The sequence below is a fragment of the Sitophilus oryzae genome, unplaced genomic scaffold (genome assembly GCF_002938485.1).
Source record: "Sitophilus oryzae breed Bouriz unplaced genomic scaffold, Soryzae_2.0 scaffold_907_pilon_pilon, whole genome shotgun sequence".
Lineage (NCBI taxonomy): Eukaryota > Metazoa > Arthropoda > Insecta > Coleoptera > Curculionidae > Sitophilus > Sitophilus oryzae.
Genome location: NW_022147536.1, coordinates 2,358,354 through 2,375,801, shown reverse-complemented (window position 1 = coordinate 2,375,801; position 17,448 = coordinate 2,358,354). Strand labels below are relative to the sequence as shown.

The 17,448-nt window shown below is 33.0% G+C and overlaps 2 protein-coding genes across 2 annotated transcripts in view; one reads left to right on the top strand and one right to left on the bottom strand.

Moving 5' to 3' along the window:
* LOC115890687 overlaps nucleotides 1–2,178 on the bottom strand; it is a 44,367-nt gene extending 42,189 nt beyond the window's left edge. The window contains exon 1 of the mRNA XM_030910988.1: nucleotides 1,715–2,178. Within this exon, the coding sequence (XP_030766848.1) occupies nucleotides 1,715–2,178 (464 nt within the window). The remainder of the gene's footprint in view (nucleotides 1–1,714) is intronic.
* The window catches only part of LOC115890705 (sodium channel protein 60E), a 312,784-nt gene that overhangs the window by 97,305 nt on the left and 198,031 nt on the right, over nucleotides 1–17,448 (top strand). The gene's annotated exons all lie outside the window — the stretch shown is intronic.

Here is a 17,448-nt window from a genome sequence, read left to right as displayed (position 1 = left end):
TCCGTTTATTTCTAGTCCAATCGATCAGCGTTTTATTGCTGCAGCTCAGTTTTTATTGTCCAACACTCGAGGGAAAAGCACGATTTTTCTCTCATTTCCCCGATTTCCGCACTGATTTCCCCATAAAAACTATCCAGGCTTAGGCAATTAGTAGAACGAATGAATGATATGTGTAAATCATTCTTTTTATTTTATTATTAACTGCCAAGATACCGGGTGTTGCATCGTCGGACGGGACATAGGAAATCCCATGTAAATTTTAATGGGGTCAATTATTGACTTCCCTAATTATTTTAGGGAATAATTCTATTTAGGTTTATTGAAGAGCACTAAAACTCACATTCAAACGAATAACTTTAGATATTTTTGATTAGCTTACGAGTTATCGCCGATTTCTTGTTAAATATTTCTCTTTTCTTATGGCCCTGTATTTACTTATGAGCACCAGTCAAGGTAAAAGATAACTGTCAAATAAAGTTGTAATTTCAGAAGTTTACCTATTTAGTGCTTTATTATTATTGAAAACTCATTCCTACATCGGAAATCTTAAAGATGTACTCGTATTTATAAATACAAATTAATATGAATTAAAGTAAAATAAAGTAATCAATTACAAGGTTAATTATAGTATTATTACAATATTCAATAACTTATTAATTTAGGTACTATTAAATTGTTAGAACTTTAGGATTTAAGATGTTCAAATATTTCTCCATCGACTGCTAGACAATAACCCAGGCGATCATAAAATTCTCTTCTTACATTCGCTAGTTGTTGATTTTTGCTTATAAAACACTTGAGGATAGCGCGCGCGCGGAGGTGTACACTGTGTACTCGGCCGATCTTGTCACTCTGCCTATTCGACTGCGGCTACGTACCCACTAAGGTTTTTCGGGTAAAGGATGGAGGAAGGGATAGAATCCAACATACCGCCCACCAAAATGAAATATTTTCCATTTTCGTTTGAGAATAGTAAAGTAAAATAAAAAAAAAAAAAGTGAAAAAATGCGTTATGTTTAAAAGAAAGTAAGAGTGAAATTTATGGAGTTAAATTTAGAGGAATTTAGAAAAATGCATTATTGGGGTTAATGCATGAGTGTGATTTAATTAAATATTAAGAGAGTTTACATTTGTTATAGAGTAGAGAAAAGTAATTAAATAAGAGATGTGAATTATGTTTATAATGAGATTATGTTTTTTTTTGCGATTATGTTTTTTTTTTTAGAGAGTAAATTTTAATTTTGAGATTTGCAGTAAGGCAGTGGGCATATCTTTGTCACTGGTCTTTTAAGAATGCCTTTTGCTGTTTTTAAAGTAACCACGCGTGTAACACGATCATGGCCCGGGTGAATCTCTAAGACTCTTCCAATGCTCCATTTGAGCGGAATTAGATTATCATCCTTTATTAAAACAACCGAGTTTATTTCTATTGGAATAGTAGATTCATTCCATTTAGCTCTTTGTAAAAGTGTTTGAAGGTATTCTTTAGACCATCGGCTCCAAAAGCTTTGGTGCAAGCGTGATATCAACTGCCAGCGAGAGATGATTTAATTTTATCCCGGAAAGATCATCTTCCGGAGGGGCGTTTAACGGCTCTAGGGTTAAAAATGTCCTGGAGTAAGAACTGACAAATCATTAGGATCAGAGCTTTGTGGACACAATGGACGAGAATTAAGCACTGCTTCTATTTGAACCAGTATAAAATTCCTCATACGTGAGCAATTGATCACCAATAACCCTTTTTAATGTGAGTTTTACAGACTTTATTCCTGCTTCCCACAGGTCACCAAAATGAGGCGCGCTTGGAGGATTGAAGTGCCAGGAAATTTGTTCTTGCTCAGCGGCGGATTTTAGCATATTAATCAGTTCTCTAGAAGCTCCGACAAAGTTCGTTCCACAATCGGAATAAATATGATTGCAGCGACCTCTACGAGAAATGAATCGACGCAGTGCAACCAGAAAAGTCTCGGAGGAAAGGTCGGAAACAAGTTCTAAATGCAAAGCTTTCGTGGCCATGCACACAAATAAGCAAATATAGGCTTTATAGGACTTATCACCTCGTGCACGATATCTTAATAAAGAGAATGGACCGCCATAGTCGCATCCAACTTCAGAGAAAGGTTTTACTTGAGAAAGTCTTACAGCAGGAATATCTCCCATAATAGGAGGCTGAAGCATTACTGGATTAGCGCGAAAGCATTGAGGACATTTAAAGAGAACACTACGAATTGTTTTTCTAGCAGAAACAATCCAGTATTGTTGAGCGAGAATATAGTGAAGAGTTTGGAGACCGGGATGCAAATAGAGTTTATGAGTATATTCTATGAGTAGAGTAGTAAATTTATGATTATTGGGTAAGAGGTGCGGGATATTTTTGAGAGAAATTTAGAGAAGCATTAAAGCAAGCGACCACCAACTCTAAGAATTCCATTGGTGTCGAGAAAGGGGGTCAATTTTCGTAAGTATTTAGGTAGAGATTTGCGATTATTTATTAAGAGAATTTCCCTAGCATAATATTGTGATTGAACACATTTAAAATACATTCTAGAGTTTCATTTATTTCAAATTTCGAGAGAGGAGAGGTTTTACGAGATTTAGAATGTCGAGTATTATAGAGAAAGCGTCTGCAAAACGTGACAATATTTATAATTTTAGAAAAAAAGAAGAGAACTTTTCAAAGAGAGTATCAAACAATGAGGGCTGTGAAGTACATGTCAATATAACTTTCGTTGTTCTTCTTCAGTTTCAGGAAAAGTAAAAATTGATTGCGGCCAATAAGATTCCGGTTGGCTTAGCCATGGAGGTCCCGCCCACCATAAGGCATTGTTGAGTAACTCGCTAGGTTGAAGACCACGAGAACCTGATCAGCGGGGTTGTCTTTGGAGACTACATGACGCCAACAAGAAGGAGGTAATTTCTCTTGAATTTGGGAAACTCGATTGCTCACAAAGGTGTTCCACTTTATATGGTTCACTTCTAAGCCAATGTAAAACAACCATCGAGTCGGACCATACAATCGTACTAACATTAATAAGTTTATTAGTAAGAGAAGTTCTAACGAAATCAATTAACCTGGTCAGAAGTAAGGCTGCACAGAGTTCCAGTCTTGGAATTGAGATTTTTTTGAGTGGAGCTACTTTGCCTTTAGCGCAGACAAAATTTGTTTTTACAGAGTTATCTGGAAGAATTATCCTAAAATAAATTACTGCACAATAGCCTTTTTCACTAGCATCACAAAAAACCATGTACTTCCAGGGATAAATATTTGAGAGTGAGAAAATATCGAGGAACTTTGAGAGAGAAAATACAAGGTAATTCTTGAACGAGTTGATGCCAAGATGTAGCAATGTTATTGGGAGCAGGATCATCCCAATGTATACCTAACTTCGACAAATCTTGTATAATCAGTTTTAGGTGAAGAGTGAGAGGAACTAACATGCCACAAGGATCGAATATGCTTGCGAGTTTGGTTTGGTTTGAAGAATAGTGCGTTTGTTACAGATTTTGTTTGTCAAGGACAACGCTGGTGAATCAAAGAAAATTCATCTGTAGAGGGATTCCAGTTTAGTCCTAGAACTTTAGAGGAAGAAAGAGAATTTATATTTAAAGAGAGAGAAGAATCCATTTTGCATTCATTTGGAGATAACTGAGAAAGAAAATCTGAGCTATTCGAAGTCCATTTTCTAAGTTCAAAACCGCTGTGTTTGAGTATAGAAATGAGATCGCGTTGAATTTTTATAGCAAGAGAAAGAGAATCGCAACCAGATATAATATCATCGACAGACGTATCCATATCTAAAATCTTTGATGCTTCGGGATATTTTACTAAATTTTCTAAAGCAATTTGTTTTATAACTCGAATGGCTAAAAATGGGCTACAGCTTAAACCAAAAGTAACACGAGTAAGTTGTATTCTTGAATGGACTCATTAGCGTTAAATCGCCACAAAATGTTGAGGTATTCATTATGATTTTCATTAACAAGAATTTGACAAAACATTTGTTTAATATCGCTAGCAAATACAATCAAATGCGATCTAAATCGAAGTAAAATAGTTTTAATTTATTTGTGTAATCTCGAGCGGAAACATCAAAGACAACTCTAAGATAATAAGAATAAGCGTTGGGAGAAGGATTTTGCACGGCAATCATATATTGAGAATCTAAATATTCACACATGTAATTAGAATATTGAGAATAAAGTTGGGGGTTTCAAGCAATCGTTTTCGAGCGAGAAAAATCTACGAAGGGACATCTCTAGAACCTTCAAAGATCGGTTCCAAAGTTTTAAATGGTAAAGATACTTTTATAACGTCCAGAAAGAGTGCATGAAAATGTTTTACAAAAAGTGTTCTTCGGCAAGCTTTTCATCTGAAGAAAGCGTCGAGGATTGTGGATCCTCTAACTCCCAGAATCTTTGAAGTGATTGATCCAAGGAAGCATAAGAGGTAAGAAAGTATGAGTTTACAGAGAGTGAAACACTAGATGTTTTAACTCTTCCTGTAATTATCCATCCAAATATAGTTTCTAAAGCGACGGGTTGATCTGGATCTGAGAGGAGTTTGTTTCCTGTTATCAAGAAACCATAAATATCTGCACCCAAAAGTATATCTACGGGTTTAGAGAGGTGAAAGTTGGGATCAGCTAAGGGCAATTGAGAAAACTTTGAGAACTGTTCAACGGGAAGAGAATTAATCGGTAAATTATCACTAATTTCGTTTAATATAATAAACTCCAAGGAGTAGATCGGATCAGACTTTCCAATAGGTTTAATGTTGCATCTAACACCGTGAGAACCTTTGGAAATATTTTTCCCGATGCCACACAATTGGATGGGGAGGAAAAATTTAGATAAACCTAATTTATTAAAACAAGATTTTGAAATAAAGTGACTTTCACTTCCACTGTCAATTACAGCGCGTATTACATGAAAATTACCCCACGCATCTTGAACATTGATTAATGCTGTAGAAAGAAGAGCTTTATTCTTATGTTTTGCAAATAAATTTGTAGATACAACTTCTGAGATAGAGCTGCTTGCTTGCAGAACTGGAAGAGTTTGCGATGAAGTGGATGGAGGAACGTTTACAGGAGTTGTTATTTGACCTTCGAAATGTAAAAGCGAATGATGTTTTTTGCCACAAGTTCGGCATGAGGAACGAGAATTACAACTCTTAGAAGAATGTCTAGTGCCGAGACAGTTTGAGCACCAACTTCGGGATTTAATTAAATCATATCTCTGTTTTGGAGTAAAAGCAATAAAATCTGGACAGTTATAAATAAAATGATCCTTGTTACAAACTTGACAAGTTAAATTTTGTTTCAACTGAGTGTTGACAACAAAGGAAGAGGTAGGTTTATTTTTATAACTTTTTTGTGAATACTTCGTTTTAGTTTTGTCATAATTACTATTTTTATTAAAATGAGAAAACGATTTAGTTAGAGAGATTGTATCTTTAGCTGAACATTGTTTTTCTAAAAATTCAATGAGTGTATCGTATGATTTGAGGTATAGCATATCTTGTGATAAAACAGAGCCACATTCCAGTTCAAAATTAGTTTGCAAAATTTCTGGAAGTCTATCATAAATCATATTAAATAGCACAAAACTCCAGCTCTCTGTGGGAAAACCCAAGTTATTTAAAATTGTAATATTACGAGTATAAATATCAATCATATTTCTTAGAGCTTCATGATTATTTTCGTTAGAGATGGGCTTAATATTTTCTAGAGCCTGCCAGTGAGCTTTTGCAATCAAACGTTTCTTATCGTACTTATTTTTTAAGGCTTGATATGCTATATTATAATTTTGATTGGCAAGTGGAGTACTAGATACCAAAGCTAAAGGAGGACCTCGTAAGAAACTCACTAGATAGTTGTATTTCGATATATCACTAAGAGACGAGTTACAGTGTATAAGAGAATCAAACATATCGATAAATGTTTGCCAATGTTTAAATTCACCATCAAAATGGGGTACCTCAATTTTAGGAAGTTTTACTGAACATTGAGCAGTAGTGTTTTGTAATTGTGTAGTATCCAGCTCCGATTTCGTTTGGTGGAAATAAATTTGTGAATAATGCTTCAATGTGAAAATAATCATCATTAAATTCAGTTTCAATTTTGACATGAGGATCAATATCGCCATTATCCTGTGCGGAAACTAATAAAATTATATTATTATGAATCTTATCAAAAGTTTTATAAATATCTTCTAAGTGTTTTGCTCTACATCTAAAGTTAGGGGTGAAAATTTGGATCTTCAAGAGCTTGATCAGCGGAATTTTAGTAAGTTCTACAGAGCGTTGAGCTATAAGAGTTTTTAATTTGCGAGCGTCTGCAGACATAGCGAAAATGAGTATAATAATTAATTAGAGCGTAAGAGAGAAATGGAATGCTATAATGTGAGAGAAAATAAAATATTATAGAATATAATAATTAACTGAGAGAGAGAGAGAGAGAGAATGATATATTCTACAATAAAATATTATATGAGAAAATAATTATTATATTTTTACTTTATAAGGTGAGAAAGTAGTAGTGTTATCACCTTTATAAAGTTACTTTATAAGGTGATAAGTAAAGAGAGAGAGAGAGAGAGAGAGAGAGAGAGAGAGAGAGAGTAAAAATAAATTATTAAGAGAGCGAACAGACTACAGTTGAGACTAAATGCGTATCGATAAATTTGAGCGTAAAAAGAAATATCCGGACCAGCATCGCGAAACAGCGCTAAATATCGCTTTTAACACCGGTACGGCAATTTAAAATCGATCGGTCGGTCGCAAATTGCTGGTCAGTGGAACCAGTGACAAAAATGTACCTTTTTTTTTTACTGCGTTAAAGAGAAGATAAATATAGATTTTGTTCGAGAATTTATTTTATTGAATATATTTAAAATAATATATTACAAAAAATATTAATGATATTTAGATAATTTTGAGAAATTAATTATGATAATCAATTTAATTGAGTATAAGTAAAATATGTATGTAGTTCAGAAAGGGATCTGCGGCGGAAGGACCAATGTTACGGGCGAGAATTAAGGCTCAGTTCATTAGGGTGAGTTAATGTATCAGACTGTGGGCACTCACCTTTATTCCCGTTCTGGACTCGTACTTGTTGATTTTTTGCTTATAAACACTTGAGGATAGCTCTGCGCTTGAGGTGTACACTGTGTACTCGGCCGATCTTGTCACTCTGCCTATTCGACTGCGGCTACGTACCCACTGAGGTTTTTCGGGTAAAGGATGGGAGGAAGGGATAGAATCCAACAATAGTATTATTACAATATTCAATAACTTATTAATTTAGGTACTATTAAATTGTTAGAACTTTAGGATTTAAGATGTTCAAATATTTCTCCATCGACTGCTAGACAATAACCCAGGCGATCATAAAATTCTCTTCTTACATTCGCTAGTTGGTAAACTGAAATTCTATTGCATTCGGCAGAAATAGCATTTTTTAACTCGTCTAGATTTGGGTATTTTTTATCCTTGTATATCCTGGTTTTTAAATGGCTCCAGAGAAAGAAATCATTTGGCGCAATATCAGGAGACCTTGCTGGCCAATTTAATTTTTTCTTAATGGCCCGATAATATTGTGTCCGAATATACCTGCCCAAACATTTAGTTTCTGTGGATATTGCGTCCTTGTTTCGACAAACCTGTGTTGGTTTTCTTTGTTCCAATATCGATAATTTTGAACATTAGGTTCATTATGTTAGGTAAACGTGCATTCGTCAGTGAAACATATGTTTTTTAAAAATTCCCTATCCGTGTTTGCTCTTTCCATCATATCAAAACAAAACGCCTGCCGCCGTATTTCGTCCCCATCTCGTAGCTCTTAGTGCTTTTTATATTTGAAGGAATAGTATTTATATCGTTTCAAAATTCGAAACGCTGTAGTGTGATCTATTCCTATTTCGTCCTCAAGTTTCCTTGTGCTGATCTTTCCATCGTTCTCTTCCAAGCACAATAAAACTTCCAAATCGGTATCATTTCTTGCATCTTCTCTTTGTTCCTGCCTTGCATCTGCAGTTATTTATTAGGGTACCTTTGGTCTCAAATCTCTGGATATTCCTTGCGATTGTAGATTTTCCAGGTATCGGTCTATTCGGATACAGAGCAGCAAACAGTCCGACACCTTTTGATAACTATTTCTTTGATAATACCATTTAATCATCAATATTTTTTCTTCGGTAGTGTAATTCATGGCTAATATTTTCGATATAGGTATGAGTTTTTAATAATAATAATAAAGCACTAAATAGATAAATTTCTGAAATAACAACTTCATTTGACAGTTATCTTTATCTTGACTGGTGCTCATAAGTAAATACAGGGCCACAAGAAAGGAGAAATATTTAAAAAGAAATCGGCGATAACTCGTAAACGGGCTAATCAAAAATATCTAAAGTTATTCTTTTGAATGTGGGTTTTAGTGCTCTTCAATAAACCTAAATAGAATTATTCTCTAAAATAATTAGGGAAGCCAATAATTGACCCCATTAAAATTTACATGGGATTTCCTATGTCCCGCTCGACGTTGCAACACCCTGTATAGTTCATATCAAATAAACTTTTAGTCACGTGGTTAAGCTTGACCAGCACACGTTTACATATTTTTTTTTAATTAAAATATTTTAGAAAACGAAAATAAATTAATTATAAATATATAAACAGTTATTATTTACATCAACAAAACTCGCCTTCTTGACAGCACTTACCGGAAATAAAGGTCCATTATTAGCGCTTTCCCGTTCAAAATATTCTAAGTTACGATGAGTTTTTTACGGCTATTAACCTATCTTGTACACTTTGCACTGAAAGAGGTTCTAAAAAGAACAATGTTCGACTGCAAGGTCTGCTAGTAAAAAATTTTAAGCTTAAAATATTACAACACAATTCATTTAAACCTAAAACTAGTATTACAAAATTAAAGTGCACCATAATTATAAAAAAAGAATAATCTACTATTTCGATTACTAAGTAAATCTAAACGTTGCACTTAAGAATGAAGTTTTTAATTACTGTAGAAAATAATATCGTCCAACTGCCAAGTCATTATAATTATTATAGAAATAAGGGTGACTAATATTGATACTAACAATTTATAACAAAATTGTTGAATAGGTGCTTAAAGAGAGACTAAATAAAATAAACTGACTTGGTTTTACATGAGATCTCATAACTTTTTATAGCGGAGGAATTGTGTTGCGAGACTTGGCATTTTTTACATTCTATGTTTTTGATGGGATCTTATTTCATTTTGTAGATTATCCCTCTATTTTTTTTCGGGTCATTCAAAATAATATTAAAGAAGTTTGACTATAATTCATAAACTTTGAATTATCCTATAATTAATTAAGTCAGATAATATCAGCTGAATTAATTATAGTTTTCTAACGACTTGTGTTTCCGACTTTCGTTATAACTCAAATCAACTTTAAAAATGTTCAATTCATGATTTTACCAACGCTTATTCAAAATTACTTTTTTGTCAATTTTACACATATTTTATTTTTTATCTCGAAAACTATAAGAGATATGAGAGTAGTTTCCAAAAATGTAATAATATTGTAGCGTTTTTTATAAACATTACCACTGCGAACGGCAGCTTTTCATTGGTAGAGCAGTCGTGGATAAGGTATTTCACTGGAAAGAACTATTTAACAATATTAACTCGAAATTATAAATATTGGGCGCCAGGCATGAACAGAGAAAGAAAACACAGTTGTTTATTACTTAAAACTAGTGACTATATTCATTCATGGTGTTCTTTGCTGGTACATGACATTGTAAAGTTCTAGTAAATATATAGTGGTTATATGTCAAAGAAAGTGGTGTTAAGAGTTGTACTAAATCTTGAAAACAACTATGATAAAATACAAGACATGTAAAGTTTAAGAGAATGTATGAAATGTAGTATTACTTTAATTAATTTGATATATTTTATGTGATGTTAAATCGAAGATGTTGCAACCTTTAGATTCTAGAATCTATGTTTGGTTATTCATCTGTTAAAATAGTGCAATAATAATATCTATAAAAGTAATACCATTACAAGACGTAATGCAATGAAACCTAAGATCTAAATTATATTTTAAACATTAAATCGAGATGAATGTTCTTAACAATCTAACCACTAAACATAGTCTGTACGATATTACTTAAGATGTACGTTATTGTTTAAGACTGAAAATGTGTTAAATGTTAAATATAAGCTAAAACTTAAATCTAAACTTAGCTGTTCTTTATATAATCTTGCTTCAAACAGTAACAGCGTGAGGTGGGCTCGCATCTCTGTACTCGGCCATCCAATACAACAAAAGGGGCCAGAATGAGGACACCATGAATTGGAACAGCCGTAACTATAACTAGCTTATGGATATGAACGAAGCAGCATGGGGCTCAAGCTACATCCACGCTGGGGCACTTTATATGCAAGAAAAATCATTCCTACTGGGGACACTCGTTCACAGGACATCCGTACATAGGATAATGGTACAAGGGAACACTACCCGTACCTTGGACCATAACTTAGGACTATAACCTTGGAAATCGTCCGTACCTTGGACACAGTCCGTCCATAAGATAATGTACGTCCATAAGATAATGTACGTCCATAAGACCCTCGAATTACTTCCGAGGGCTCACTAAATAATAAAGAACATGCCCTTTCTTCCATGTGACATTCTGGAGGACAAAAGAAAAGGGACGCCAACGTGCCAGCAAAATACAAATACAAGTTAGGTTGGGACATCCAAAACTCTACCCTGTTGCTTTGAAATAGCAGCTGATTCAGATTATACAGCAAGATTTAAATAATCACCATTTCTAAAAGCCGGGATGGTTAGGTTAGGCTACAGAGCGCTAAAAGCAAAAGTCAGTCGACAGCATAGAGAGTTGACAGCGCCTCCACAGAGCGATAACAGGGTTGTGTCAAACGATAACAGGGTTGTGTAGAGAACGTAAAAATTACGCCAAGCGCGTTAAATAAATTATCCGGCCTAAACGATAGGGAATCCGGACATCAGCCAGACATCATATATTATATATAAAAAAGACATGTAACTAACTAAAAACGTTACAATATACTTCCATTTAAAATAACAAAAAGTGTTATTTCACGTTATAACATATGTTTTATATTTTACATTGTCTTTTTCTTTAAAAATATGTCTGATTCTCAATACCATTCACTCCGGTTATCTGCTTACTTCTACATCAATTTTCCGAAAAAAAGATGAAGTGATGTTTTCCTGAAAATTGCTACGGATTTTCGAGGGGAAATGAAACATACTTTTATCCTAAAAGCTTACATGGGCCCCGCTATCTACATAAGAAGTGTCTGTATTTTATCTAAAATATCACAGCGATACAAATTTTTCTCAAATCATTTGCAATATGTTCCTCTTTTTACGGTATTTCATAAAGATCACGTAAATTTAGGTTTGTTTGATATGATTTTCTTAAATAAATATGTATATTTTTCGAAATTCTTTAAAAGATCAAAATTTCAGAAAAAACTTTTCAGAAAAATGTAAAACAGAATAGTTTAGGGAATGTTAAACATAACAGAATTTAAAAGATTTTTTTTGTATACAGGGTGCTTCAAAAATGTTGAACATGTAACATATGTTAAGAAATGTCTATACATCTGTGGCGTCTCCTCAAAAAAGTCTAATGTGTATTTCGCAACTTGTACTGTAAAATTCTAAAATTGGAAATCTACAAAATGAAATAGTTATTTTTTGTAAACACTGCTGGCGTTAATCCAGCTTGTCAGCAGTGATTTACTAATAAACAAATTTAGACCTAACGGACAAAAAAATGCGTTTCGGAAAGTAAATAAATAAATACCTTTATTGTCAAAAAATTTTACAATTTGTATACAAAGGTAAAGTAAACAAACAAATTAAACAAACAAAAAAAAGATAATACAAAACATTATACAAATAATATTGTCAGTCTTATTGTTTAAAATAAACATTTATAAATGTTTACAATGTCAAAGAATAAAAAAATTAAAAATAATATTCAAAAATATTTAGTTAGTTTATAGAAAATATCAGTGACCTCTAAATAAATTTATTTCGGTGTCATTGGTAAATATAGCAATAGCAAACATTAGACCAGTGATTACAAGATCAAATTTGATTATCAAAATATAATTCATTAACGGCGTAGAAAGCCTTGTCTAGTAAATAAGAGTTCAATGCTTTGCGAAATGAAGAAAATTATGTTATGGATTTGATTTCAAATGGCAGGTGATTGTGCATTTTTTTCGAGTTGTATAATATTGAACTTTTAACTAACTCTGAGCGTGGGGTAGGTAGATAAAGATCTTGCTCCGCGTTCCTGAGTGGATAAGTGTGAGATGGCCTTTCTTGAGAAGCTGATACATGCTTACGTATTAGGCAAACGGATTCAAATATAAATAAGGAAGGAAGAGTCAATATTTTTAATTTTTTAAAAAAGTCCCGGCAATGAGTTCTGCTGTTTAGTCCCAGTGAATATCGAACAGCTCTCTTCTGGAGCCTGAAAATACGGTCAAATTGAGTCGCACAACACGTACCCCAGAATGGAAGGGCATACCTGAGGTGCGACTCAAAAAGTGTATAATAAACAGTTCTAGCCACTGACAAGTTAAGCTCCTTAGAAACAGATCTTAATGCAAAACAGGCAGAGCTCAATTTTTTCGACAAAGCTTCGATATGCATGTCCCATTTTAGAGAATTGTCTACAACAGCCCTAAGAATTTTACAGATTTTGCGACGTCAATGGTGGTGTTGTTAAGTACAAAAGGCTGCAGTGAGTTTTTATACGACAAAGCTTTAGTTTTAGAAATGTTGAGACTCAGGAGGTTCGAATCCCACCAAGATTCAATAGTGATTAAGTCATTTGATATAATCCTATGAAGTGCTGTGACGTCCTTGTTGCTCCAAGTGAAGCTAGTGTCGTCCGCAAAAAGACATATTTTGCCACTGATGTTTATGTTAGCAATGTCGTTAATAAAAAGAAGAAACAAAATAGGGCCTAGTACTGAGCCTTGTGGTACTCCACACTCTATTGGCTTGCTAGACGACAACGTAGTATTCACCCTCACAAGTTGACTTCTGTTGCTCAGATACGACTTAAACCATTCGAGAGATGTTCCCCTGAACCCATAGTGCTGCAGTTTATTAATTAGGATCTTATGATTTACACAGTCGAACGCCTTAGAAAAATCACAGCAAATTGTTGCTGTAGAATGATGGTTATTTAGGCTGGAGTAAACTTTATTAAGGAGGTAAAACATAGCGTAATTTGTGGACTTGTTGCTTAGAAATACAAATTGATGTTCAGTAAGTATTTTGTACTTAAACAGAAAAGATACCAGCCTTCCTTTAACCAACCTTTCTATGATCTTAGATAGCGTTGGAAGGAGTGCAATTGGGCGATAGTTAGAAGCTTCATCTTTGTCTCTTCCTTTATGCAGAGGAATGATTATTGCCGTCTTAAAACATTTTGGAAAAATACCATTTTGAAATGACATGTTTATTAAAGTAGTTAGGTGATTCAGAGTGCTTTCTGGCAGATTCGAAAACATTTTTAAAGTAAGCCCGTCGGTCCCAGATGAGGATTTATTTTTGATAGTATTAATTGTACTGCGAAGCTCTTCTAAAAGTATATCTAGTCGCGTCATCGGAAGCAAAAAACTCAAAGAACAGAGAAAAAAAACTACTTAAAATACCTAAAAGCAACTATTCGAGAGCACTTTATTCCATGGACGTTCTGTTAAAATGACATTATATGAAGATAAACTTCAAAATTAACAATTACTACCTGATAACAATTACTTAATAATGTAAAACCAAAAAACTTCAAACTTCTGTATGATTAGATTTAATTTGTTTTTAATTTTTATGTATGTTATGTTCTTTTAAATCAAAGAAGCGATTACATACATTACTAACATCTACAGATGCATCAGCAATACATTTATTTTTATTAGATTGTATTAAGAAAGCCTCTTTTATTTTTCTTTTAAAGGCTATCGCTTCTTTCATTATAATTTTTACGTTATTAAAATCAACTTTGTGCCCAGTGTCCCATGAATGCTGACAAATCTTAGATTTGTGAAAATCGCTCTTTATTAAATAATCTTTACCTTGTTTAATTTGACATTTAAGGGTCTAGATGTTTCACCAATATAAAATTTATCACATTCACATAGTATTTTGTATATTACATTTTTTTATGTTGTCCAGTGTTCATTGTAGGTGTATTTTGTGTTTTGAAGAATGTTCGTATGTTATATTGTTTTCCTATCCTTCTTATTTTTTTCCTAAACACCTCGTATGTTTAAAATTGTAAGTTGTATATATTGTGTATTGTTATCATTGTGTGTATTCTGTCTATGATTTGGGGTTTATATTTCGTTTAATGGTTTTGTCAATAAGATATGGTGGATAGTCGTTTTTTATTAATGTATTTTTTATGTGGTTTATATCTCTGTTCTGTAATGAATCGTTGTCTGAACATATTTTTTTGTCCCAACACATAAACTTTTTGTAACACCTTTTTTAACACTTATACTGTGATTAGAGGTGAAATTTAAGTATCTGTCTGTATTTGTGCCTCACTGTATTGTCACTAAAACATCAAGAAATAGCAAACGATTATCTCTCTCTACTTCTAAAGTAAATTTTATGGTTGGTTCGCGAGAATTTATATAATCCAAAAAAATGTCGATTTCAGAAACGTTATGCTGCCGTATTGCAAAAATATCATCAACATAACGCAGCCATATTACAGGCTTTTTTGAAAAACTATTTTTTGTATTATTATCAAAATCTTTCATAAAAATATAACTTAGCAAAGAAGAGAGCTGATTCCATTGCCATACCGAAATCTTGTTGAAAAAAGTCGTTATTTAATTGAAAATGAGTAGCTTTAACACAAAGTGTCAACAATTCCAAAATACTATCTATGTTTAATTTTGTTCTATCTTTTAAATTTTGATCTCTTTAATCTATTCCTAATTATTTTAAGTGATTTTTTTCTATCAGTACATTAGTGAAAAGACTAACAACGTCAAAACTAACCATGGACTCTTAGGTGTTATATTAATTTTTGAACTTTTTTCTATAAAATGTGTTGTGTTTTTAATGTATCAATCGGTGTTATTTGCAATCGGATTTCATACCTATGTCTAGTAAAAATTCCGAATACTATTATTATAATATATTTCTTTTATTTAATTCCTTTTTTTTTATTTAATTCCGAATACTATTTTTTCCTATACTGTATTATCTCGTTATCTTACAATCGTCGTTAACTATTAAAAAAAGACTTAACCATGATCGTCTAGTCGATATCGATCTTTCTTCACGACTCTACTTCATTAATCACCCAGTCGATGAGAAATTAACTTCAAGATCGCAACCGTCCCATCCAGTTATTTGCAAATTGATGTTCTACACGATTTATGTCATGTTTTGTACTGGAGAACACAAGGATAGTGAATGGGTGTGAGGGAGATAGAGGTACTGTCAGATTTTGCCAACAAGTAAACAGATTATTTATTAAAATAGGGGGTTATGTTAATGTAATCTATCATTCGAGTAGGAGTCTATAGTAATTATGATGGATAATTCAATAGTGGAACATTATTGATAGGTAGATATTTCTCTTGAATTAAAAGATTAAGAAGGAAGAAGTATAATGCTATTCGTGTATTCATTCATGGTAGACGGAGACAGGGACCTAGGGTGGGGGTCCTTGACAGTTCTGTTTGACTATTGTGATCTGTTAATTTTGTGGATTTGTCAGTCTTTACTGACCTTATTTTATGTTATTTATTATTTATTTTACAACTGGTAGCGGTTTAGAGGTAGTAAATCTAGAAGGAAATTGTGACAGAACTTAAATTAACAGTGATACTATTGCGATTTATCGAAAAGCACTGTAAAATTGTTGGTTGTGTAGCGTGCCGTAGTTCTTGGTAAAAAATCGAGGGAAATAATGGAATAACTTCACTAATATAGTGACAATACAGTGTCGCTAATACGTATGGGAACCATGATACAAAGAATACAAGGTATGATATTGCGCAGGTTGGTCACTACGTGGTCGGCAAGCTCTGTGCGCCAATTTCAAATTGTCAAACAGATTGGGTCATTTGTGAAATTTGATTGTGTCAAAATGTGAAAATGATTTTTCAAATGTCAAGCTCGATGATTTGACATAACTTTTGGGGTTATGTCTTAACTCTTTCCATAGATAAATGCAACAAGTTTAGATTGGAAAGCCCGTAAAAATTTTAAGTCGCGAAATTATTTTGGGTCGCGACCGTTATACGCAATCTGGCACTGCTATAGCGGTCGCTAAGAACAACGGCAAACAAAAATAGAAATATTTTTCTCTTGTCAAAGTCAGAATCACAATCAGAATCTTCAAAAATCATAATAATCTTTCAACATCCAAACCGCTCTCATTAAAGAAATTCCGAAAAATGTTTATAGCGTCCATTTTCAAAGTAATAATTGCTACTTATACCTACTTGTATACTTTCGGGTCGCTCACAGGAGTCGGGTAAAGCGGCTATGTGGCCGAAGGAAATATATATTATATTTCAGAAATATGCCCTAAGGCTTCGCCCGATCCTGTCGTGTTAAGCCACGTCCAAAATTCCAAACACACGTGCTTTGATTAAGGCTTGATTAAGGTTTGCAAAGCTTCAGCATTAGCCATAAAATAGCGAGCAATTTGTTACCAAACTATATAAATTATACAGGGTTGTTCACCACATACGACACGGAGTATTGTAGCTAAACGATGAGATTTTTATAAATTGTAAGTTTCGGGTTCGTTGAAGGACTATTAGAGCTACAATTTAAAAATATTTTTACAAGATACAGAGTGTCCCAAATAAAGAAACTGCAGTAAAAATTTTAAAGCTTCATTTCTCCAAGGGTATCAATGTTTTTAATACTAAATATTTAATGAAGTTTATTTATTGATTAGTTATTGTGTTGCAATAATAAAAATAATACTACCTTATACAGAGTGTCTAAACATTTATTTTAAATAATTATTAGCTTCAAACGGCAATAACTTCTTTAATTTAAATGGAATGCCCTGTATATTTTAGGAGAATCAGATGCACAATGAAATTGTCTATCAAATTGTATTATACCATTTTTTACCTATCCCTTCAAGTGTTCGTAGAAAATGCATTTTCTTATAATTTAGACCTCATTTATCAATATATCTATGGAATATTGACATTTTAGATTGTTTTTAAAGCAACAAATGTACAAAATGTACAGACTAGCAATATTATCGTTTTTTGCAAAACGATAATATTACTAGCCCATTTGTATGCAAAAAGAAAACTATTTAAATCTTTATAAAAGGGTTTTTTCGCCCATATACTAATTAATTACATACTTAATTGTGTT